The sequence below is a fragment of the Acanthisitta chloris genome, unplaced genomic scaffold, assembly GCF_000695815.1.
Source record: "Acanthisitta chloris isolate BGI_N310 unplaced genomic scaffold, ASM69581v1 scaffold21464, whole genome shotgun sequence".
NCBI lineage: Eukaryota > Metazoa > Chordata > Aves > Passeriformes > Acanthisittidae > Acanthisitta > Acanthisitta chloris.
The window spans coordinates 1-24,600 of record NW_008669190.1 but is presented as its reverse complement, the minus strand read 5'-3'; the positions used below and the strand labels follow the sequence as shown (position 1 = coordinate 24,600).

General features: G+C 44.4%; 2 protein-coding genes across 2 annotated transcripts; one reads left to right on the top strand and one right to left on the bottom strand.

Annotated features, from left to right (window-relative positions):
* Nucleotides 1–337: 337 nt before the first annotated feature.
* On the bottom strand, nt 338–7,000 carry LOC103800841 (germ cell-specific gene 1-like protein). Its single transcript, XM_009073231.1, has 5 exons — nt 6,979–7,000; nt 6,317–6,535; nt 4,818–4,865; nt 2,591–2,702; nt 338–593 (listed from the first exon to the last, which is right to left on the bottom strand). Exons 1-5 carry the CDS (start codon nt 6,998–7,000, stop codon nt 338–340), a joined length of 657 nt encoding a protein of 218 aa, XP_009071479.1.
* Nucleotides 7,001–8,254: 1,254 nt separating this feature from the next.
* On the top strand, nt 8,255–24,164 carry GLP2R (glucagon-like peptide 2 receptor; the record flags this gene model as incomplete). The annotated part of the gene is made up of 9 exons (XM_009073229.1): nt 8,255–8,359; nt 12,430–12,523; nt 13,665–13,769; nt 15,833–15,954; nt 18,849–18,955; nt 19,363–19,519; nt 20,396–20,555; nt 22,733–22,793; nt 24,095–24,164. Coding segments are annotated over exons 1-9 (981 nt in total), but the record flags the coding sequence as incomplete, so codon positions are not given.
* Between the last annotated feature and the right edge of the window lie 436 nt (nt 24,165–24,600).

The window sequence follows — 24,600 nt, the reverse complement described above, 5'->3', positions numbered from 1 at the left end:
ACAAGGAGCCAGAGAGGGACTCTGTGTTAGGAACTGCAGTGACAGGACAAGGGGTAACAGGTTCAAACTGAAGGAGGGAAAGTCTAGGCTGGATGTGAGGAAAAAGCTTTTTACTCTAAGGGTGGTGAGACACTGTCCCAGGGTGCCCAGGGAGGCTGTGGCTGCCCCAACCCTGGCAGTGTTCACAGCCAGGTTGGATGAGCCTTGAGCAACCTGCTCTGGTGGGAGGTGTCCCTGCCCAGGGCAGGGGTTGGGACTAGATGATATATAATGTCCATTCCAATCCTTAAATTCTATGATTCTATGATTTACAGGATGCTTTGAGATATCTTCAGCTTTACAGGACTGAGATGGTGGCCAAGTGCCTCAACCCTCTCATTGTCTGTGTGGGGTCCTCAGTGCTGTTCTGGAAAGAGTTCACATATACATTGCAAGATTTCTCTGGAGCTAGATAGTCAGGGAACATATATTTAATCCTCAAACTCCTTTCCAGCTTTTTTCTTTTGTGCTTGAACTCCAGAATAGTTTTGGTGTATTTGTTGAGGGTGGTGACAGCTGCAGCCATACAGCAAGCGAAGGAAGTCCAGGCCAGGCTGTAAACAAAAAGGTTTAGCAGAAATTAGCAGGAAATTTTCATATCCAAGTTCTTCAATTTTAGTTTTGAAAACACTCTGTGTGTGTGATTGTATTGGTGTGTGTCAGGGAAAGACAAACAGTGGTGAGCAAGAAAAATTCTTGGTTAACAACCATCATAACTTACATAGTTGACCTCTTTATTATAATAGTCACATTTAACATTGCTGTTTATTGAAATTTTATCTCCAGTTTCACTGTTTACTCTGCTTAGAGCTTTAGTAACAGAAAAGGGAATGATGAAAAAAGAGGATGCATCAAAATGAGAAGGTGCAGTTCTTAAGGCTCCAAATCTCCCAGAGGACACTGAGGAAAATGTGTGTCAGTTATCCAGAAGTGTTCAAAAGAACAGAGAAGACACAATGAAATAGCTCAATAAAGCAGGTTCAGAGCACTGAAATACATTTCTGAGAACAGATCATGGCTAAGCAGAGAGAAAAGGATATCAGCTCTGGAATGTTAAAAGTCAAACCCTCAGAAGACAGAACTAAAAAACTGACATTGAGGTACAATATGCTAAATATATGTGAAATTCCACATGACTGAGTGGGCATGTGAAAATATGTCCATGAGTTGGAGTTCACAGTGGAGGATTTTGCTCATCAGAGGTTTTCTTAACAGGACAAGGACATGATTACCTAATGAAATGTATTTTGGTGGAGGATCAGTTTAAGGGACTCCTGTTTGCCTCTGCTCTCCCTCAGAGCTCTCTGTCCTTGATGTGGCTCAACAAACTCATTTATGTTTTTAAATAAATCCTTCCCCCCACAGTATTTTTGGCCAGGATTTCTAGGGTGATGAGAAATCAGCTGTGCTGACAGAGTTTGAGGATGGGGGAGTATGGCAGGGACAGGGGAAAGGCTCCCAGAAGCAAGAGGAAAGGAAGCAGCTGAAGCTGGTTTTGCTCCTAACATCAGTCAAACTACATCCTGAGTAACTCTCGAGTGGGATGAGCTGCAGGAGAGCTCCTAGAACAGAGAGAGAGGAAGACTAGGAGAAAATCACCAGGAGCAGATAGATTTACTCCCCATGCAAGCCAAGCCAGAATGGCAAAGCAGATCTACCCATGGAGGTGTGTGATTGTGCACTGAGCCAACCGTGGCAGAGAGGAGCTGAAGATTCAGGCTCTGGCATGAGATAAAGGCAGGGCTGACTCATGGAGCAGCATTTTTGGCTGAATAACTGAGGCACAGTCACATTAGGAGACAAACTGAGAGAAGCACAGCTTTGGTTGAAGGTGCTTTTCTCTTTCTCTGTCACAGCTGGGGAAATAACAACAGTTTCCAGCACCAAACACTCAAATCCCTCTTATTGATCAGCTTTTATGGGTTTTCAGACACACTTTTCCCGCAAAATTCATCTCAACAGCCTATTCTTTCTGAATAGATTCCCTAGATCTCCTCAGGTATTTGCAGGGCCAAAATAATGTGGGTTTTACCTAAGGCAAAATTTTGAACTGTGTTGTCTGAACTGTTGCAGATGCAGCAACCTGAAGCCTATCTGTGATAGGAAAACATCAGCCTAAATGGCTTAAGATGGAAAAGTCCTAAACAACTTATGCCAGGTACTTCTCCTGGGAGAGGAGGACACTAAATCTGGGTCTGAGGTGTGTGGAGAAGAACCACCAGGCAGGGCAGTTGGAGGTCTCTGTGGATAGCAAATGCAAAACTCACCAACTGGTTTATTCTGTGCAACAATCTAAGACAACTCATTTTGGAGAACAACTGGTTACTGAACTGCATCCTCAGGGGAGAAATAAGGGAAAGCCAGTGCTTGTAAATGAGGTATACATTCCTGGACCATAGGGTGAAGTGACTGAAGTACAACCTGATCTAGTGAGGAGGTGTCTCTGCCCAGGGCAGGGGGTTGAGACTAGATCATTAGTAAGGTCCATTCCAACCTTTAATTTCTATGATTCTGTGGTTCTATGAAGTACCAAATATAAACCAGTAAGTACCAGTAGGACCAGCCATAATCCCATGTGTGAGGTCTCCAGTCTTCAGGTCCAAGGTTGACAGTCATTTGAAATACAGTTGTGTACATCATGTGAGCCACCATGCCCAGAAGACCTAAAAAATAGCATAATAATAATTAGAAAATGTAAACTGAGGACATTCTTATTACCAGTTTTTTCCCTGTTGTCCCTTGAGCTCCTGAAGAATATTTTAATAAGGATTTGGATTGTATAAATCACTCAAAAAATCCTGGACATTAAATGTATTTGCCAATGCACTCCCTCATATACCCCTTAACACACACTCTGCCAGAGGAGCTGGGGGAGCAGTGGGACATGCAGCTCATGGATTTTCAAAGACAACAAGCTGCTTTGTTCTCACCCTCTGAAAATATCTTAGTGATAGAATTCTGAGGAGGGATCAGCTATTGCAGAAAAGTATTGCTAAGTTGCATCACACAGGACACACTTCCCACAGTTTCCTGTCACAGAACCACAGTCACATTGGGTCCTCCAGTCCAACCTCCTGCAGTGGAAAGGTTTTTCAAAGCTATGCAGCCTGTCTTTGTAAGGGACATAATATTTCTTTCCACAGCATTTTGCTGTTAGTGTCTCCACAGGTATTATAATAGTCTTGGAACTTGAACACTGTTCTTCATTCTCAGATGGAAGGTAATTTTGGATGTAACAGACACCACCAGGAGTCCTGCACACAGCTCTGGTGCTCTCAACATCACAAGGACATGGAGCTATTAGAGCAAGGTCAGAGGAGGCCACAAAGCTACTCAGAGCACTGAGCACCTTCCCTACGAGGACAGGCTGAGAGAGTTGGGGCTGTTCAGCCTGGAGAGGAGAAGGTTTTGTGGAGACCTCAGAGCAACTGCCAGGAGCTGAAGGGGCTCCAGGGAAGCTGCAGAGGGACACTGCGTTAGGAACTGCAGGGACAGGACAATGGGAGAAATGGAAAGAGAAACTGAGATGAGATATTAGGAGGAAGTTTTCCCTGTGAGGGTGGTGAGACACTGTCCCAGGTTGCCCAGGGAGGCTGTGGCTGCCCCAGCCCTGGCAGTGTTCACAGCCAGGTTGGATGAGCCTTGAGCAACCTGCTCTGGTGGGAGGTGTCCCTGCCCAGGGCAGGGGTTGGGGCTGGATCATCTCTAAACTCCATCCCAACCCCTTAACATACCATGATAATAAACTGAGATACTTAACTGTACCTGCTAAGACAGTGACCACTGCAGAGAAGGCATTGATCTTTAGCCCATCAATGACAGAGCTGAAGTAGCACATTTCTACTGTCATGAGAATGTTTCCTATCAGCAGCAAAGTGACGTAGAGAAGCTCTGCTACAATGGACAGCCATAAAACCCCTGGTGATCAGAGACAAAGCATCGATAGTCTCAGCAGTCATTTAGCATTTTCACCATTTCCTTCTTCATTTAGATTGTTTATACGATGTTAAGCAGAAGCTGAAATGCTCTGAGGATGCTGTGATATGTCAAGGGATGTTATATATCTTATTATGGTATAAATTGAAAGAGGGAAATTTAGATTAGATCTCAGGCAGAGGTTTTCCCTGTGAGGGTGGTGAGACACTGTCCCAGGTTGCCCAGGGAGGCTGTGGCTGCCCCAACCCTGGCAGTGTTCACAGCCAGGTTGGATGAGCCTTGAGCAACCTGCTCTGGTGGGAGGTGTCCCTGCCCAGGGCAGGGGTTGGGGCTAGATCATCTCTAAGCTCCATTCCAACCCCTTAATATTCAATTATGCCCATTATAATTCCTTCCACTGACTTAGCCATTTAGTGGAAGAGCAGTTGCAAGTTCCTGCTCTGCACTTACAGGACGAAGTGGGGCAGTATAGATTTATACTCAGTAGCTTCCTTAAAATCCCCATGAACCAAAGCTCATAGAAAAAGAAGAATTACTATGCAATTATTGAGCTGTTGCTGTGATGGTTCTGGGGCCAAGGAGCAGCAGAGCATGTTACCCAGTGAACAAACACAGCCACAGCCACACTGCCCATGGGGCTAGTCATTAAATTTCTCCGTGGGCTTAACGTTTTACCAAACAGGATCTTGATATTTTGGGCAGAGAAGCCTTCCTAAGCCCAGACAGTCTGCAGGTTTCACTGAGATTCCCTTCTCTGGTTATCTGCTAATTCATCTCTTGTCTGGATATCTGGTAATCACATCTTATGCAAGAAGTTAATCCATTAAAGTCTCTCAGCCTACCTCGATCAGAAGATGGAGTCAGACTGATAAAGCTTCTACATTTCTCACCTGAAAAAAATAAGATGATTTTATCTTCTGTAATGAGCCAAAAAATAGATTAAGTGAAAGAAGAAAATGCAAAATCCTGAATAAAAGCAGAAACGGAGATGATCTGGAGAAGCTGTTTTTGATGTCTGTTTGTACAGTCCCTGTTACATCAGCCTCGGGCTTAGCTAGAGAATCCTTACAGACTCTTTCAAGGCAGAACCAGAGCCTGGAGGACTTAGAGAGAGGCAAGTGATTGCTGAAAGGTTCTAGGCGTGGAAACCAGCCCAGGGAAATGCTGAATTCCCTCCCTGTGAGGGGTGAGCTGCTCAAGGCTGCTGCTCACACGGCTTCCTCCTAAGCTTCATTCCAATTTCTTTCTGTAAGCTTTGATTTTCAAACCCGTGTGACCTCCTGAGCCCCACACAGATGCTGTGAACAAAGCTCTTGGAATTAATTCTGCTCTGCTCTGCAAATACTGGGTGGGTTTTTTTTCCAGCTCCTAACTGTGACACGTTGGAATACATGAACTGCCATAGCAGATGCACAAATTACACAACCTCTATATCCACAGCAATCACCACCTGAAAGACACCTCTTGGGCACAGAGTTTGCTCTGATCTTTGACTTTTAGCCCCTTAAAACTGCAGCACTTACAAGACCTTCTGACAGAACTGGAGCTGCAGGGCAAGGGACTGTGAGAACACTTGCATTTTAGAGTGATAACTGATTTGTTTTCTCTGGAGTTCTGTTCTAGTTGTCATTTCTAAAGGGATCAGGACAATAAGGGGGAAAACTTAGTGTTGGATTTTTGAATTCTTGACCCAGCAATTCCCTTCCACAAAGATCTGAAACAGAAACTTTCTGTCGTGGCAAACTCGTTTCATTCTCTGACATTTACACACACAGAGTGAGACTCAGTTCAATGCCACCACTCATGACTCCAGATCAGGGTGCAAATAATCTTCTGCTTTGATTTCTGAAGGGAGAGATTGCAGTAAGGACACAGAAACACTTGTGCTCAAGAGGAAATTCAGGAACTAACTTAGAACCCACAGATTGTACAGCTCCCAAGATATTTAAGGCAAAAAAAAAGTCACATAGTGCTTTTTATGTTGCCTTAGGGGATCAGAGATGATCATTTAAGGCAAGTGTGTTCATTTTTGCCTAAAGGATTGAAAAACCAGCAGAAAAATAAAACACTTTCCTGTTTGAGTAATTTAATTTACTGTTCTGGTTAGAAGAATAAAGAAATGTTCTGTAGCACAACCAAACCCACAGCTTGTCCCTCTAACGTCCTCTGCAGAATCTATTGGGAAATGACTAGATTGTGCCTACTAAGGTCAGAGAAAAGCCAGAGAAAAGAAACTCTTTAAGGATACATCCACACTAAAACGCATCAGTGAGAGCGAAGGGACACCAAAGAAGAAGGAAGGACTCTACTTCCTTGAGCAAATGGAGCTGGTTTTACTCACCATCTTCATTGATCAGCTCTTCACAGGAGTACCAAATCCCAGCATGGAACTTTGTCTCCACGAACTTGTCATCTCCTGTCTCCCAGATGTACTGCACAGCTTGGCTGTTGTTGCCCTCGGGGCTGTTGAAACGGATGCAGAGATTCCCTTTGCTGTCTCCTTTACAGAAAGGTTTGGCCACTTTTCTTGTCCCTGCACACCAGTAACTGCTACTGAATGCTGTAATAGAGAAGACTAAAGAGAGAAAGCTGAGAGAAAATGCTGCTGAGGCTCTGTGCCGTCGGTCTGGGTCTGGCTCTGAGCTTGGCATCATCCAGGTCTTCCCTAGCAGTTAGTCTGGGAAGAACCTTTTCCAAAGTTAAGCATCTATCTGCCTGGTGAAACACCTGCTTGTGTTTCCCATCCCATTCTTCAGTCCTCTCAGCAAATTGTGCCAGCTTAGGAGTTAAGACAGAGAGCAGAGAGATGGGCATGACCAGCAATCATGTGGCAGGGGAGATTAAGGATATAGGACAGTGTTGTTTGGCAGTAATGTCTTGTGAAAGGAACAGGAGGAAGGGGGACAATAAATTATGATTTGACTCATGAATCACAGGGGTAAAAACACACAGAACACAGATAATTGGAAGGACACCATTATGCCAACAGAAACACCTGTTTACCTTGCTCAGCAGGAGGAGTCATAGAATCACAGAATCAACCAGGTTGGAAGAGACCTCAAAGGTCATCAAGTCCAAGCCCACCGTGGTCACTAGACCATGGCACTAAGTGCCACATCCAGTCTCAGCTTGAAAACCTTCAGGGATGGTGAATCCACCACCTCCCTGGGCAGCACATTCCAATGCCTGAGCACTCTCTCCCTAAAAAATCTCTTCCTGATATCCAACCTAACCCTCCCCTGGCAGAGCTTGAGTCTGTGTGGTGGAATCTCTCTGTTTCTTAGCTAAGGAATAAACAAACCCTTGCAGTTCCCACTGCTCCTGATGCACTGAACACTCTTTAAATTGAAGACAGTTGTGTCTCTTCGCTGTGAGTACAGATGTGAAACCAGCATTTCACAGCACTGCAGCACTCACTGCCCAACACCACTGGAGAGGTGGTTCAAAGTTCCTCCAGTGGCAAATGAAAGTGCTAAGTTACATGACTTTACTGTTGATGAGTTCCTGCTCACTGTCCAGTCTGTCTCAAGGAACACAAAATACAAGTTTGGTTGTTAATGTTTCCAGGCTTTTCCCTGCAAGTAGAAAAGCTGCAAACAAATTTTTATTCAAGATAAAAGCTGAAGTTCATTGCCAGTTTCTCCAGCCTGACAACTGAAGCTGTGAAGGAAACAATGCCACAAGAGTTGCAGTAAAACTGTAACTGCTGCTAACATAATTTTTTTGCACATTTATATTCTCCCTGATCCTGCACAAAACATGATCAGAAAGCATCAAACCACCTATCCCTGAGCTGTTTCTAGCAGCCAACTAGAGCCAGCAAGTTCCTCCACAAAGTTTCTCTGTCTTCCAAGGCATCTTTTAATGGCTCCATGAGGTGTGTATAAATATATATGTGTATTTATGGAGCTGCATTGCACTCTGGCAAAACCACTGGCAAAATTCCCGTGGACTTTCAAGGGAACAGGATCAGCCCTTTAATGTTTTAATAGTTTTCTGACTTCTTATTGGCTAATGGACAAGCTACTGTAAGCAGAGTTTGTGTGGAGTTTAGAGTGAGCTCTCTCTGCCTTTAATCAGAGCAGCCAAAACGGAGTTGGAGTTTAGAAAGCCTAAACACTTTAAGGCTTCCTCACTTAGCTGTAAGAAGATCTGTGGGACAGTGGTGCTCATAAAAGAGGAGATTTTTACTGGTTTTTTTTTTTTTTTCTACAGGACTGTGCTGTAATTGATCTACAGTTGAGTGAAGCAGCAGCAGATTGGGGACAAGTCACTTACAATGAGCATGGTGACACTTTTTGGTCTCTATTCCAGCATGGGACTCTGGTCCAGAATATCTCCCACCCCTGCCAGCTCTGTCATGATGCTGTTTCTCATGAAACAGGTAAGCTGACCTGGGAATTCAGAGTGGATAGTGTAAAAGTGGATTCCTACCACATTTTCACCTCCACAAACAGCAGGTTTGTTTCTGACACTGCAATCTCTGTGTATTACAAATCAGCCATGAGAAATGTGGCTGCAAATCTGCAGTTTTCTATTTGAACTCACTCTAAGCAATTTATTACAGTTTTCTTCTCTTCATCCTCACTCATACAGTGAATAAATTGGGTTAATAACCATTTGTACAGTTTCTTTTCAGACAGTTTTGCTCAGTATCGAATTGATTTCTTTTCTCAGTTTCCCTACCAGATCTCAATACTATTGTGAATGATGTTTATTTTCTACTGTTTTTCTCTGGTTTAAAACCAGCTTTGCTTTGTTTCTGGCACTGCCTTTTAGCCTCTGACTTACCTGAGGGGTGAGCACTGAATCTCCCACTTGTGAGATCTGCTCTTCACCTTCCTGAGGAAGGCTAGAAAAGCTGTGTGTGATTTCTACCTTTATTTCTTCTGGAGATCAACTAAATTATTCACTTCTTTTTTTCCTCCTAAATCTATAAAAAGAAATCTGAATGCTTATCACAGAGACATGGATGTAAGATCCAGAGGCAAGCTTGTCTTTTTGACTTTCTCTTGACTTCTTTTCATTTATTTAAAGGGATATAGAACACCAAGGTGTCTCACTTCCCTAATTTTCCCTTCCCTCTAAAGGTTAGTGGCTTAACCCTAGCCCTTGTGGCAGCATAGTGGTATCAGGCAGAATAATCTTTCTTGGGACTCAGATCCCAAGGGGGAATGGTCTGAAGCTGTCAGGGGAGGGTTAGGTTGGATTTTGGGGAAAGGTTCTTCCCCCAGAGGTGTTTGGGCACTGGAACAGGGTTAGGTTGGATATCAGGACAAGGTTCTTCCCCCAGAGGTGTTCGGGCACTGGAACAGGGTTAGGTTGGATATCAGGACAAGGTTCTTCCCCCAGAGGTGTTCGGGCACTGGAACAGGGTTAGGTTGGATATCAGGACAAGGTTCTTCCCCCAGAGGTGTTCGGGCACTGGAACAGGGTTAGGTTGGATATCAGGACAAGGTTCTTCCCCCAGAGGTGTTTGGGCACTGAACAGCTCCCCAGGGCAGTGTCACAGCCCCAAGGTGACAGAGCTCCAGGAGTGTTTGGCCAATGCTCTCAGGCACAGGGTGCAGTGTTGGGGTGTCTGGGCAGGACCAGGAGCTGGACTGATGATCCTTGTGGGTCCTTTCCAGCTCAGGACAGTCTATGAATCTCTGATTCTCACAGAGATTCTCAGACAGAGAAGTGTCAGTGAAGATAGCGAAGTGAACTCTGATGCAGTTAATGCCTAACAGGATGTGCTACTAGAGAAACACTGAAGTCTTCTGCCTGGAGAACCTGCATCAACCCCTTGTTTTAAAAGAAAGCTGATTTTCCTCCTTCTCAGGCACTGCCAGCATTCCTTTCTCTCTATATATGTCCTTTCCCCAGAGAGAGTGAACCACTGCTTGGCTCAGCTGGTTTGGTTGGCAGTGCCTGTGTAAGGAGCTGAAGATCAGTTGACAAGTTGTTGCCATTCAAGTCATCATGCTTTGCTGTTGTATATCTGTTTATCATTTCTTTGATGACATAAATCTAGAGCCTTTTAGATCACTTATGAGTCCTCCAACACTTTCCTTGCCACTTGCTCACTTATTGCCATCTCTTTTGAGGTATGTCCATCAGAGTTAGGCACATTATCCAGGCAGAATTGCACTAGGGACAAATATTACTCATTAATATTGTCCTGTTCTCATTTTCAACATCCTTCCCTGTGTGTACAGCTCCAGCAATGTCAGTAGCCTCCTGCAGTGCAGCATTTTCAACACGTGGCTCATGTCATTGCTTTTCTACAACCCCATACAGATTTTCAGAAAGTCCTGACATACATCCTCCAGCTGTGGCTTCAAGGAGCAAAGCATTGCATTGGGTTTGTCATGGTGCATTCTCTGCCAAAGGGTTAGTGTTTCTCTGTGACCTAAATGGCCTTTATTCACTCCCTGCCAAGGGCAGGGACACTTTCCACCAGCCCAGGTTGCTCCAAGCCCCATCCACCCTGGCCTGGAACACTCCCAGGGATGTAGTGTGGGTTCTGTAAGTATGTTCTGAGAAGACCCAACAAGTAGCCACAGCTGCTCTGGGAAACCTGTTCCATTTTGATTAGTAAAGTAAATTTTTTCTGTGTTCTTCTAACTACATTTACAATTAATTTTTTATGTCAGTTGACAGCTCTTAACTCTATTTTTTGGTCAGCTCCAGCTCTGATTTTATATAGACTTGATTTTTCTCCATCACAGAGTTTTCTGGTATAACCCCAAGCATCTCACGAGTGTTGACATGAAAGGTGACCAGGCATTGCCTATTGGACTGTGCCTTGAGCTTTGCAGAAATGAACAATTCCATAAGGAACTGATGTGGAACTCTCATTTATGCCTAAACTGCTCCTCACTCTACTTGAGTGAACTTCTTCATGACTATGTGGCAACCTCCTCTCCAGGCATGGAGCCAAACAAGCAGCCAGGTAGCCCCTGGGAGGATTTCTCTGCATTTCCTTGGCTGTTTAGTGCATTTGTTTAGTAGAAACTGAAGTGTCCCCCCCTTAAATCAAGCAGTCCTGTCTACAAATGCGTCATCTCCATGTCTTTGCCTCTTCAAATGAGGTTCACTGACCCATGAGTGTCTGAAGAATCTCCCCTGGCTCCCAGCATTTTGAGGCCTAGATGAGGGAAATGTCAAGATGCTTTTTATTTTGGAAACATGCATTCCTTTCTCATGGCTGCTGTAAATATTCTCTCCTTATCTTGCAAGCCCATCAGAGGAAGAATAATTATAGTCTTTCTACTGCCTGGAACTGAAAGTAGGGTGTCTGGAAATTAGCTGAGAGACTAAAAGCAGAGCATGGAGCAGGCACCAATTTACACAGTGAAAATAGGCATGAAGTAGTGATGCTAGGTAAGAACTAGCTCATAGGCTCCACTGTTCTTGTTTTGAAGGTAAATAAATGTGATTTTCTTTATTTTTTTAAAGCCCCATAGGTTCAAAGGAACAGATACAGGTGAAGTTCTGGTTAAGTGTCTCAGACCTTGGCATATCACCAAGCTCAGACAAGCTCAGGACAACCACAAAAGCAGCTTCAAAGAAGGGTCTAGTCCAGACAAAAGGAAATTGACTTTTCCTGAAGGCTGAAAAGCATCTTTTGGTAGAAGATTGGTTTAGAAATCTTAGATTTTGTTTGCTTTCCAAAATTTGGTCATTTCAATTGGTAATGTTTTCAACCAGTAGTGGATTTTTCATTTTTGGAGACTTATAGTGACAGTGTTCTCTGACTGCTGTCCTGCCCTTGGCCTCTCAAAGTCCTGGATTTAGGAGACCAGGGGACTAATTACACCAAAGTTACACTTAGGCTGGTGTTCTTTTCCCCAGATAAATAAGGATCAAGTCATGGTGCTAATACTGAACTGTAAGCAGCATCTAGCATTATCCTTTCTCTGTTCCTTGACTCCTAATTGGGTGTTTCTTCACCAGCCCAAATCACCAAGAAATTTTGCATTTCATTCTGCTATTTTTAGCCATTCCTTTCCTAAACAGCACTTATCAGCTGTGGCCCTCTCAAAGGCCTCTGCAGTCAGAGTGTTGTGTGGTAAAGATGTGTCAGAAAGAAGGATATATAGGGAGGGGAAGTTTTCCTGTTCTGGTGGTGAGACCCTGTCCCAGGGTGCCCAGGGAGTCTGTGGCTGCCCCAACCCTGGCAGTGTTCACAGCCAGGTTGGATAAGCCTTGAGCAACCTGCTCTGGTGGGAGGTGTCCCTGCCCAGGGCAGGGGTTGGGGCTGGATCATCTCTAACTCCATTCCAACCCCTTCACATACTATGATTCTCCAGTTCCTGAAGAAGGAAGAGTTCTGTCTTTAACTCTCTTCTTGCCTCCCATTCCTCCATTCTCCTCTTCTCTTACATTTCTTATAACATAAAGAAACTTGCCATTAAAGACCACAAGGTTCTAACTGCTTTTCCTCATATTCAGTATTTTCACTCCCAGGCCAAAGGATCTCTGCTGGAAAAAACCACGACTGGATGGAACAAATATAAACAGGAATGCTTGAAAATGCTGCAGGAATCAACTGTAGATACTGGTAAGGAATTCAACTGCACAATAAGCCACGCTGATGAATATGCAAATATTCCTTTACTTGCTGTGCAGAACTTCTGTCTGTTCCTAAGTACTAAATGTAGAACCATCAGTTGTAACAATTGTGCAAACATTAAAGGGTTCAAATTGAAGGAGAGGAAGTTTAGGTTAGATCTTAGGCAGAAGTTTTCCCTGTGAGGGTGGTGAGACACTGTCCCAGGTTGCCCAGGGAGGCTGTGGCTGCCCCAACCCTGGCAGTGTTCACAGCCAGGTTGGATGAGCCTTGAGCAACCTGCTCTGGTGGGAGGTGTCCCTGCCCAGGGCAGGGGTTGGCAATGGATCATCTCTAAGCTCCATTCCAACCCCTAAAATTCTATGATTCTATGAACAGGCAATCATAGCTCTCTTTGTCCTGAAACATATCAGGTTCCTCTATGTCACCAGATCATGTAAAGAAAGGAATCACTGAACAGCTGGTGCTTTTTGCTACCTCTGTGGTGCAGCACTGAGTGCTCAGTCCACAGGTATTTACTAGCCATTAGTGGGAAGAACCTGGTAGGACCAGTTTTCACTTCCCTTTTCATCCTGCTAACCACAGGAGAACAGCTCACCTAAGGAAAAGATGTTTCCCATTTCTATAGTGAGCCATGACAGACAAGGACCCAAAACACTTTGAGCAAAACAGAGCTTGGTTTCTGCCTGGGCTAGGCAGCTGGGGAGCAGTTCTAGTGCCCAAACACCTCTAGAGGAAGAACCTTGTCCTGATACCCAACCTAACCCTCCCCTGACACAGCTCCAGCTGTTCCCTGGGTGCTGTCACTGTCCCAGAGAGCAGAGATGGTACCAACCATTCACTGCCCCTCAGAAGGAGCTGCAGCCCCTGATGAGCTCTGCCCTCAGTCTCTTCATGATTTTGTGCCCTTTTTTGCTTCCTTATCTCACAGTGAGGTGTGTAAATACTGTGTGGATCCAGGGCAGCAGTTGTTTCTGCACCAGCATGGCACAGTGAACACACAACATTTTCCTGCTACATCTTGTCACTCTGGAGCAGCTTCCAGGTTACCTGGAGCAGCACCCAATGGTTTTCATGATTGTCCACTGTCTGGAGAACTTCTTGTAAAACTTCTGTTTGCTTCTCTCCCCAGGAACACATTGCAATGGGACATTTGATCAGTTTGTTTGTTGGCCTTACTCACCCCCTGGAAATGTCTCTGTTCCTTGTCCTTCCTATTTGCCGTGGTTGGAAAATGGTAATGTGAAAGTGGTAACTTCTCTTGGAGTTTGTGCCAGCAATCCAGCTGAAGGACAGGTGGTGCTTGCCTACCTTGCCTCAGTGTCCTCTGCAGTGTCTGAGTGTTCTCTTGTCTTCTTTCTACTTCCAAACTAAGGCACAAAATCCTTGTGGATGTTTAGCTGCTCTTTTTCTCCATCTGTGCTTGCCACAGCTCCTTATTGTCTGCTCTACAGCAATGTTGGCAAGGGCCTGGGCTTTACTGGGAGGAACAGATTTAAGGTTCAGCTTTGGAGGCTCAACCTCTGAGGTCCCCACTGAGCCCAGACATGAAGTTCTGCCCCAGAAAACTGGCAGAGCCAAATGAGGCAGCAGTCCAAGCACTCAGCCCTCCAGTAGGACACAGCACACCACCAGCAAAAGGGGGTGCTGAACAAACAAACCTTCCAGGCAGCCTTTCCTTGGGGTGAGTGGAGCAGGAAGGGAAAAACAGAAACATCTTCAGCAGCAAAGCTGTTGAAGAGCAAACAGCATTCCCTTTCTCCTAAAGAAATGGAGTGGCATCCCTAACCAGCACTGACCAGCATGTCTGGATCCTGCTACACATCCCTTCTGAGCTGCATTTCTAGTGCCACTTGGAGGGACCAATTCTGCCTGAGTTCTTTAATTTATGGGAGACTACAATGTGCTGCTTCTCCTAGCTTTGTCCAGCCCTCACCACACATGACTTGTTCTTCAAGATCATTTGTCCTTTTCCATGCTGATAAGCAGAGACCCAACTTCTATCTAGTCTCCCAAACAACTGTTTCTGCTAGCCTTAGAACAGATCCTGCTCTTCGTGATAAACATAAAACCATCTTCCTTCCCTCCATGTAATGGAGACTTCAAAAAAAAAAAGGGGGGGGGGGAAGCTCTTTTTTCTGCCCAAATTTCTACAAAACCAAGAAGCAAGGCATGGCACCAGGTTGTGAAGCTTCTGATCCTGTTCACAGTGGGGATGCTGTGACAGCATCATGTGGCATTCTCATCTGTGCCACAGCACCTGAGGAGAAGCAGCATTGGAGACAGCCCAGCTGTCTGTTTGTCCTAGAAATTTGCAGCACTGGCATTAGGTTTGTTTGTGATCCCTGTTCCCATTGCTGGTCCCTTTTCCAAGGCATAGCTCTGTCTGTTCTGGGACATCAATAGGCTTGAACCAGATATGCTTGGAAGCCTAAGGCAAATTTATTGTGGTTTGTCACCATTGCCAAGTGTGAAGCACTGAAAAACTGAGGTGGTCGAGAAATGAGATTTCTGATCACATTTTATAGATGGATTGAGATTTTTTTTTTCAGTATCTAGTAGCCACACAGAGCTCCTGCTCCATCCCAACAAACTGTGCTCTCAAGGCAGTTCTCTAAGCTCCTGAGCAAAACAAGATGCTCTGGTTGGTGCTGCCAACCTTAAACACCTTCAGTACAACAGTGATTGAAAGAGCTCAGGTGTGATTAGAAATGAATGGCAGCTGTGGAGGACAACATCAAATCAACATCAATCAGGGTCTCCATATCCCCCCATGGATGCTATGGGCAAAGAGCTGATTGCTATAACATGGGACAATGAAAGCCAAGGAAGCTTCAGTTTAATCCACCTGCTGAAACACCAACCTGCAACACCAAGAGTTACAGAGAAAGGTCATTCCCTAAGCAAATCCTCTTACAGATTTGACTGCACAACCTGGGCAACGAGCTGCCCTTCATGGAATTTAGGAGCTTCAGGAAGGAAAAGGGCTAAAGAGAGATGTAGCCTTTTCTTTTGGCTGTAGGAACTCTGTGAGGGTTTTTTTATAAAAACCAGGTATGTTCTGGGAATTTATCTCTGCTCCATTACAGTCCTACCTTGTCCTGTGTAAATAGGAGAAATACATCACCAAAGACAGGAGAAAAGTGAGGTTTATGCCTTTTTAGAGTGGGGATGTTGTGGTGCCTGGTGCTGTGCTGTAAGGCACTGATGTCTCTGTAAGGGGCTGAGTCTCTTTCAAACGTGTATGAAAAATTAAATCTTTATTTTGACCTTTCAGACTAAACCTCTGTTTACTTTCAGGAAGTGTAGGCCATGTATACAGAGTCTGCTTGGCTGAAGGGATTTGGCAAACAAAGGAAAATTCCACAGACATTTGGCGGGATAGCTCCGAATGTTCTGAGAAAAATCATTTCCAGAAAAATGTAAGTATGTTTTGTATTATGGTTGGACACTTTAATCTGCTTAATCCCTTCTTAAGCAACTGATAAAACATTTGCACTGAATACCTGCGAAGGATGTTCTGATTTCATTCCGATTTCGTTCCGATTACCCAGCACAAAGCTGGTGTTTCATTTAGAAGGAGCAGAATATTGAGGAGGGGGATCTATTCTTTAGAAGCTGCAAATTATGCCCTGTTCAGACTCCAGTGGTCACATGTGCTGGTTTTCTCTTCATAAAATAGAGAAAAACTGCAACTTGCCAAGCAAATAACTTCAATTCGGAGCATTACAGCATCTCCCCAGGTCATAGAATCATAGAATCAGCCAGGTTGGAAAAGACCTCAAAGATCATCAAGTCCAACCCTACCATGGTCACTAGCCCATGGCACTAAGTGCCACATCCAGTCTCAGCTTGAAAACCTCCAGGGATGGTGAATCCACCACCTCCCTGGGCAGCACATTCCAATGCCTGAGCACTCTCTCTGTAAAAAATCTCTTCCTAATATCCAACCTAAGCCTCCCCTGGCAGAGCTTGAGTCTGTGCCCTCTTGGCCTGCTGCTGGTTGCCTGGGAGAAGAGACCAACCCCCACCTGACTCCAACCTCCTGTCAGGGAGTTGCAGAGGGTGAGAAGGTCTCCCCTGAGCCTCCTCTTCTCCAACTTCCCTCTGAGCCTTACAGCATTTAATGAGCCTTTCAGCAATTAATGAGTCGTTAACTGGTCATTTCAAACTTAGCTGGGCAGAGCCTGAAGGATTCCCCTAAAGCTATTCCCATCCTTCCCACCATTCCCACATTGCTCACCCCAAGGACTAGACTTTGGCAGCAGGGGGGAAGCTTCTTTTTCCACGGATTTCAGCTTAGCTGATGCCAAAATTAGCTCTCTCAGGTAAGCACCAACACCATTATTTTTCACATTTCAATACTTACGCTCACCCAATAATTACTTTAGTTTGTAACTTTACTGATTACTTATGAAACACTATTAGTTCAGTGTCTCCATGGCCTGCTAAGTTTTTACTAAGCTCTTTATATAGTGAGTCCATGAATTTCTAAACTCTCAGTTTATTTATGCAAGTGTGATAAATGTTCTGAAGCCCTGAGAGTTTTCCATGGTTTGTTGACCATTCTGGATTGCAAATTTGTGGCTGGGACACACATTATTTCATCTTATGTGACAGCAGACAACTTCTTTGAAAGCCTTAACCAGTTTTTCTACCAACACTAAATGTGGTTTTGTACCTGTTGTTGTATTTTATGGACAGCTCCAAGAGGTTAGAAGTAACCCAGAGGTAATAATTGCACTTATTGGAAGGATCAGCTTGGTTTCGTTTGCTTTGGGGTTGCAAAATGGATATAGCCAAGGTGAAATCTCAGGGTTTTTGCAAGGTTTATGGCTGTTTGAATGTTACCATGGAGCAGAATGACTAATGGCTGAGCTGTGGGAATCTCCTGCACCCATGCTGGGCACTCTCAGCCTCTCCAAGAGAGGCACAGCTCACTAGCATCCAATTATTAGAGGCAATCTTGGCAGGAAGACAGTGCTAAAATCCCTCGTGCTGAGTAGCAAAGCAAGGAAAATGGCAAACTCAGTGAGGAAAAGACACAGGTTCCAGGAAAATCTCTGCAGGCCAAATATGGGTTATGGAAGTCACATATCCTGTGTCTCACATTCCCTTTGCAGAGAAGCTTTCCTTGAGCTAGGAAAGGAGTGTGAATGGGTGAGAGGTGGACATAAGCAGCTAAAATGGAAAAAACTTAGCAAAAAGAGATGTTAAATGAAAGAAACTGCAAGGAAATTTGTGCAGGGGCAGGAGTTGGACTTCAGTGATCCTTGTGGGTCCCTTTCAGCTCAGGATATTCTGTGATACTCTTTGAAAGTGGGAGTGCCTCCCTTCCTCCTCTGAGGTCTTATTTGCCATTTGAAGCCATTCCTGGCAGTTCTGACTTAATAATGATGATTTTTATTAGTTTGAACTCGAGACAGAAAGTCTATTTCAATACCTCTAGACAAACACAACTCTCAAAACTGTACAGACAGAACTGATCCGTGTCTCCAGGCCACAGTGCAGTTTTGTGTGTGCAGGTTGAGTGAGTTGACCTCTGCAGCTTTTCAAACCCACCAGGATCCATTTAGGGCATGGAAACATGGCAATGATTAGCTGGAGATCAGACTACAAGTGGGGTTTGTGCAGGAAAAATCTGACAAAGGATCTGTGAGAGTCATTGGGTTGAAAAAGAAACTGATGCTGGCTGCAAGTGGCTCTGCCAGACACTGATGCCACAGGGCAGCGCAGGGAGCAGGTGTCAGAGTGTCAGAGCCCTCTCCTGGCTCCTTGGGGGTGTTAGAACCCTCCCCTGGCTCCTTGGGGATGTCAGAACCCTCCCCTGGCTCCTTGGGGATGTTATAACCCTCCCCTGGCTCTTTGCAGGTGTCAGAACCCTCCCCTGGCTCCTTGGGGGTGTCAGAGCTCTCCCCTGGCTCCTTGCAGGTGTCAGAGCCCTCTCCTGGCTCCTTGGGGGTGTTGGAACCCTCTCCTGGCTCCTTGGGGATGTTATAACCCTCCCCTGGCTCCTTGCAGGTGTCAGAGCCCTCTCCTGGCTCCTTGGGGGTGTTGGAACCCTCTCCTGGCTCCTTGGGGATGTTATAACCCTCCCCTGGCTCCTTGCAGGTGTCAGAGCCCTCTCCTGGCTCCTTGGGGGTGTTGGAACCCTCTCCTGGCTCCTTGGGGATGTTATAACCCTCCCCTGGCTCCTTGCAGGTGTCAGAACCCTCTCCTGGCTCTTTGCAGCTCAGAGAAGGTGAACTGGAAATGTCTGAGCTGTGTGTGCTCTGCCCATCCACCTGCATAACCAATTTTTCTTCTTTGTTCCTAGGAAGAAGAACATAAGCTACTCACCACATTACAGCTGCTGTACACGATAGGATATTACTTTTCCCTCATCTCACTTGTATTAGCTCTGCTTATACTTTCCTTACTCAGGTTGGTACATATTGACATGCATTTTTTAAAAGCACTGTCACCTGTATGCATATTATTTTCCTGTCATTGAAGCAATTTCTTAGGTTCCAATGTCCCAATACCTAAAGGGGCTACAAAAATACCTGGAGAGGAACTTTGGACAAGGGCATGGAGTGGCAGGACAAGGGGGAATGACTTTAAGCTGGAAAAGGTAGATTTAGACTAGATACTAGGTGGAAATTCTTTACTGTGAGGCACTGGCACAGGTTATATTTTCCTAATAAGCATGATGAAAATAATTCCTAAGCAAAATCCATTGATGGATAGAACAGTTGTTTTGCTAGGGTTTTCTAGTTGATTTTAGAGCTTTTATTTGTGCAAATTAAATATACTCCAAAGGATTCGTCCATTATTTTTTCCTCCCACAGAAAACTTCATTGCACAAGAAACTACATCCACATGAATTTGTTTGCCTCGTTTATCCTACGAGCCACAGCAGTTCTCATAAAGGACACTGTGTACTACAATATCTACTCCAAAAGACCAAAGGATGAAACTGGGTGGATATTATACCTCAGTCCAGAGGTAATGTGGTAGTTCATAGCTAATAGTAAGTATTTGCTGCTAGTGGTCAGAACAGTTTGGGAAGTTTGTTCTGAGGTGGTTGTTAGTTGAGCTTTGAATACTGAAATTTTGCTGATAAAACTTGTGGTAATCAAGAAGAAAATGCTGATTTGTCAAGTTGTAATAGATTGATTTTATATGGAGGCTTGTACAAACAGGCTGAGAGAGTTGGGGCAGCTCAGCCTGGAGAAGAGAAGGCTGTGTGGAGACCTCAGAGCAACTTTTCAATATCTGAAGGGGCTACAGGAGCCAGAGAGGGACTCTGTGTTAGGAACTGCAGGGACAGGACAAGGAGAAATGGGGAGAAATGGAAAGAGGCAATTGAGATGAGATCTTAGGCAGAAGTTTTCCCTGTGAGGGTGGTGAGACACTGTCCCAGGTTGCCCAGGGAGGCTGTGGCTGCCCCAACCCTGGCAGTGTTCACAGCCAGGTTGGATGAGCCTTGAGCAGCCTGCTCTGGTGGGAGGTGTCCCTGCCCAGGGCAGGGGTGAGATGAAATGAAGTTTAAGATCCTTTCCCACCCAAACTCCTCTGTGATTCTGTGATTAAATGTGAAATATCACTAAGAAGAAAAAAAAAAACAGTATAAAGGCTTTTCTCTATTAGGAAAATGTACTAATTTTCTTCTGTTTGTTTAGAAAATGGAATAACATCTCTCATTGTCACCACTGTGAATAAATTATATGATGTAGGAATAAAATTTGGCTGTGTCAACAGGCAAAGTTACCTGCAGGAGGTTAATGCTGACCACTATTTGAATAGCTCCCAAGTATAAATCATGATGAGCAGACCATGACATCCACATTCACCACGATTCCTGCTCTCTCATTCCCACAGATCGTGATCATCTGTAGGACTGCCCAGTTTTTCATGCATTACTTTGTTGGGGCAAATTACTTTTGGCTGTTAGTGGAAGGAATTTACCTGCACACCTTGTTGATAACTGTGGTGCTCTCTGAGAGACGACTGCTCCAAAAATACATTGTCATAGGATGGGGTAAGTCCACACCTGCTTCCAAGTACTTGGTTATGTGCTGCTTTGTGGAGTCAGAGGAGGATATTTGGTATGGAGAAAGAGAAGAAAATACTGAACTCTGGTTTATTTGTTAGTTTTGAAGCCAGAAATTGGACATGAAGCTATAGCAGCAGGGGTTCAGTTTGACCTGCAGGTGTAGGAAACAGGGAAGCTGTTTCATAGGAGAACAGGAGCCTGGTGGGCACAACAAGAAGGAATTTGACTATACTTGACTGGATATTCTGTCATCACTGAATACTATTGTACTACCAGCAACTTCATTTCCTTCCCTTGCAATAGATGTCAGGACATTAGCAAGGGACCTGGGAGTTTGGAGAGACAGAAAGCTGAACATGAGCCAGCAGAGTGCTCAGGTGGCCAAGAAGGCCAATGGCATCCTGGGCTGGAGCAGGGACAGTGTGGTCAGCAGGACCAGGAGGTGATTCTGCCCCTGGACTCAGCACTGGTGAGGCCACACCTTGAATCCTGTGCTCAGTTCTGGGCCCCTCAGCTCAGGGGGGAACAAAACAAGTAATTTTACTGCTCTGACCTTTGCTTTGCCCCTTATATTTGGAAATTGATGGCACCTAAAACATAACCTACTGGAGAAATCCCTAGAAGTAAAGGAATCTGAGATAAGGCTATTTTTGTGCTCTTCTAATCTGACTGTATTCTTTTATTAGTAAAGAGCCATTGTACAAAAAGGTCAATGCTTAAGGCAAAAGCCAAAACAGAACTTCAGCATCCAAAGTACCACACAGAGGAAAACCTGAGCCAAACAGTTTCAAGAGCCTGATATAAATCCCTGTTGGAGTACACAAGATAGTTTTGCTCTAAATTAACTCTCTGGCCTGACAGAGTAATGATCCCTTAAAGAACCCAGAAGCCTTAAGGTCTCTTTTGTAGAACTGGCTTGTGTTTACCACTGCTGATCAGATTAAAAGGAACCTGATCTATGTCTCCTGGAGTGTTCTGTAGCAGGTTTTGAACACACATGAGATAGCATTGTACATATTGTTCTGAAGATGTCAGTACAACTGATTGCCTTTGTGCATTACCTGATCCTGTCACTGGAGAGCAAGACCAAAGTACTCAGACCCAATAATTTTGGCAGTGCCATGTTTAATGTGGAGCATTACCTCAACTAGTTACAAGTGAACATGAAACTCATAGTAGACATTGTGTCCTTTTGTTAGCTGTAAGAACACCTATGCTCTTTTCTTCTTGTTTTCCAGTTTTAAATCCCAAATAAGGTTTTATTTAGCTGCCTGTAACAGTAGAAGAACCCTAACAGACTGTGCAACACCTCACACCTCTTAGTTCTTTAAAGACCAGGTAAAAACTAGCTTCTCTCCAGAAGGGAAGAAATTCAGGTTGGTTTAGTGAGAGCTGTGAGAAGTGAAGGAGTTTGAGGTCCTGGTGGCAAATGCAGAGCTCTCACTACTGCCATGTCAGGCCATGAATACAGAGCAAGTGCTGTAACCTTGGGGAAGTTTTGTTTCTCCTGTTTAAACCAAAAAATCTATTGATTAAATCAAAGTGATTTCATTGTATAGCATAACCTGACCAGAAAGGAGCTCCAGGAAACAATCCTTGCTTTTCACTGAGGAAGGAGGTACAGTGGGCAAAGGCAAGTTTTAGCAGTGAATTTTTGTCCCCATTTGAAGCAGAAGGATTGAGCTTCAAGTTAAAGTGAACTTAATCAAGTTAACATAGTAAACACTTTGATGGAAATCAGTATGTAATACCCAGGAAAGCCTAACCAAACTAGTCATACATCCCTTGGAGCACAGTTCCTCAAAGTTAATACCTGGAGTTCTTCCAGGTTCCAAGACAGATGTGAAATTCTGCATATGAAATCCTTTTAAGGTTCACCTGGTGCCTAAGTTAGTCTGTGAGGCTTCATGCACTGATTATTTTGCATTCCCAGGGTCAGGAATCACAGGTCAGCAGTGTATTTCTCTGTGTGTGTATGTCTAGATCAGTCTGAAAATGCAAGATTCCACTGCACAATGGAATGTCATTTTATATTTGATCTACAAATGGGGAAAGTCAGGATCAGGTTGATTTTTATAGAGTTCTAAATAGCTGACTGGAAATCACATATCTTTGCACCACACAATTCTGCAAGTGGCTGTAACGACTCCTTTGCTTTGCAGTTGTTCCCATCCTGTTTGTGGGCCCTTGGGGAATAAGCAGATCCAAGCTGGAGAACACAGGGTAGGTTGCTAAATAAAATGTGCCTTAGAATACTGTGTTTCTGTTTGCTTAACTTTTCTGAAAGCCTTTGGCAGAACTTGGCTGTAGATTGAGATTGGATGAGAAGATCCCCATGAGCTGCAGTGTGAGCTCAGCCCAGAAACCAATGGATCCTGGGCTGAGCCACAGGAGTGTGGGCAGCAGGGCAAAGAGGTGATTCTTCCCCTCTGCTCTGCTCTGGTGAGACCCACCTGGAATACTGCACACAGTTCTGGTGTCCTCAACATCAGAAGGACATGGAACTGTTGGAGCAAGTCCAGAGGAGGCCACAGAGTTGCTAAGAGCACTGGAGCATCTCCCTGTGAGGACAGGCTGAGGGAGTTGGGGCTGTTGAGCCTGGAGAAGAGAAGGTTGTGTGGAGACCTCAGAGCAACTTTTCAGTATCTGAAGGGGCTACAAGGAGCCAGAGAGGGACTCTGGGTTAGGAACTGCAGTGACAGGACAAGGGGTAACAGGTTCAAACTGAAGGAGGGAAAGTCTAGGCTGGATGTGAGGAAAAAGCTTTTTACTCGAAGGGTGGTGAGACACTGTCCCAGGGTGCCCAGGGAGGCTGTGGCTGCCCCAACCCTGGCAGTGTTCACAGCCAGGTTGGGAGAGCCTTGAGCAACCTGCTCTGGTGGGAGGTGTCCCTGCCCAGGGCAGGGGTTGGGGCTGGATCATCTCTAAGCTCCATTGTTTCCAGAGAATTTTATTTGGAACACCAATAGAGATAAGAAGCAACAACATCAGCAACCAACTAATAATGACATAGTTGTTATATAAATCAGCAATGACAAGCCAAGATCCTACAGAGCTTCAGGAGAATTAGGAAGAGGAAACATGTGCAGAGGACATAGTAAGGTTAGAGCAGGAGCAAAGGAGACAACTCCAAGGAGTCAGCACATATATTTTTCAGCAGGTCAAAAAACATGATCACGATTCCTAGTTTACCCATTTTCACTTGCAGATAGACAAAGGGAAGGAGGATGAATTCCATGATGGTTTGGTGTCCTGTACAGTTGTATGTTGATTCAAAGACTGAGTTTGCCATATGGCTGTGAAGTTTGTGGTCTAGGGAAACCTCTCTCAGCATTTATGTGGAGAAATCTTCAGAATAAATACAGTTAGAGTTGTTGGTGAGACTCTTCCCAGCTATATTTCATTTCTCAGGGCCACCTGAGAAAGTTGAACTTTGTCCTTTTGAAATATACACAAAGGCTATATAAATTTCTATTTTTTTTTGCCATGAAAATAAAGTAATTAAACTTTAAATTATTCTCCAGGTGCTGGGGAACAAATGAACACATGGGAATCTGGTGGATCATCCGAGGACCAATGTTGTTTTCCATTGCAGTAAGAATTAAATTATTTGTATTTTTCCCCCTTCTTGGTCTTTGTAATTAGTGCCATTTTTGTCCTTCAATATTTTGGAACAAATAAGTTACAGTTTTGTTCTACAGAAATATCAAAGTGGACATGAAGTGACAGAAGGGATAAACTTTTGCTCAGAAATGTTATTTTTTATGGGAAGCTCAGATATCATAAATGATATGTAAATCAGGCAATGCTAAGTCCCTCAGTTTTGCAACTTCAATGACTTTTTTTTTTTTTGCATAGGCTTTTGGTTTATGGAAGAGAAGCAGTTCCTGACTCATAGGCACTTGCTGGTCTCATTAGAAAGAAATATTTGCAGATTGGTCTGGGCTAAATCAGCACAATTTAATTAACAATAGAGTGAATCAGCAGTAAAAAGAATGCTCAGGGTAAAATGAACCCCATGCAGCTCCAG

Excerpts from the sequence above, each read along its gene's own strand:
- LOC103800841 (XM_009073231.1), bottom strand. The coding sequence starts at position 7,000 with ATGACTCCTCCTGCTGAGCAAG. Across the intron at positions 4,866-6,316 it reads AGAGCTGATCAATGAAGATG|GTGAGAAATGTAGAAGCTTT; the intron begins GTGAGTAAAACC and ends TATTTTTTTCAG. Across the intron at positions 594-2,590 it reads GATTATGGCTGGTCCTACTG|CCTGGCCTGGACTTCCTTCG; the intron begins GTACTTACTGGT and ends TTTTGTTTACAG.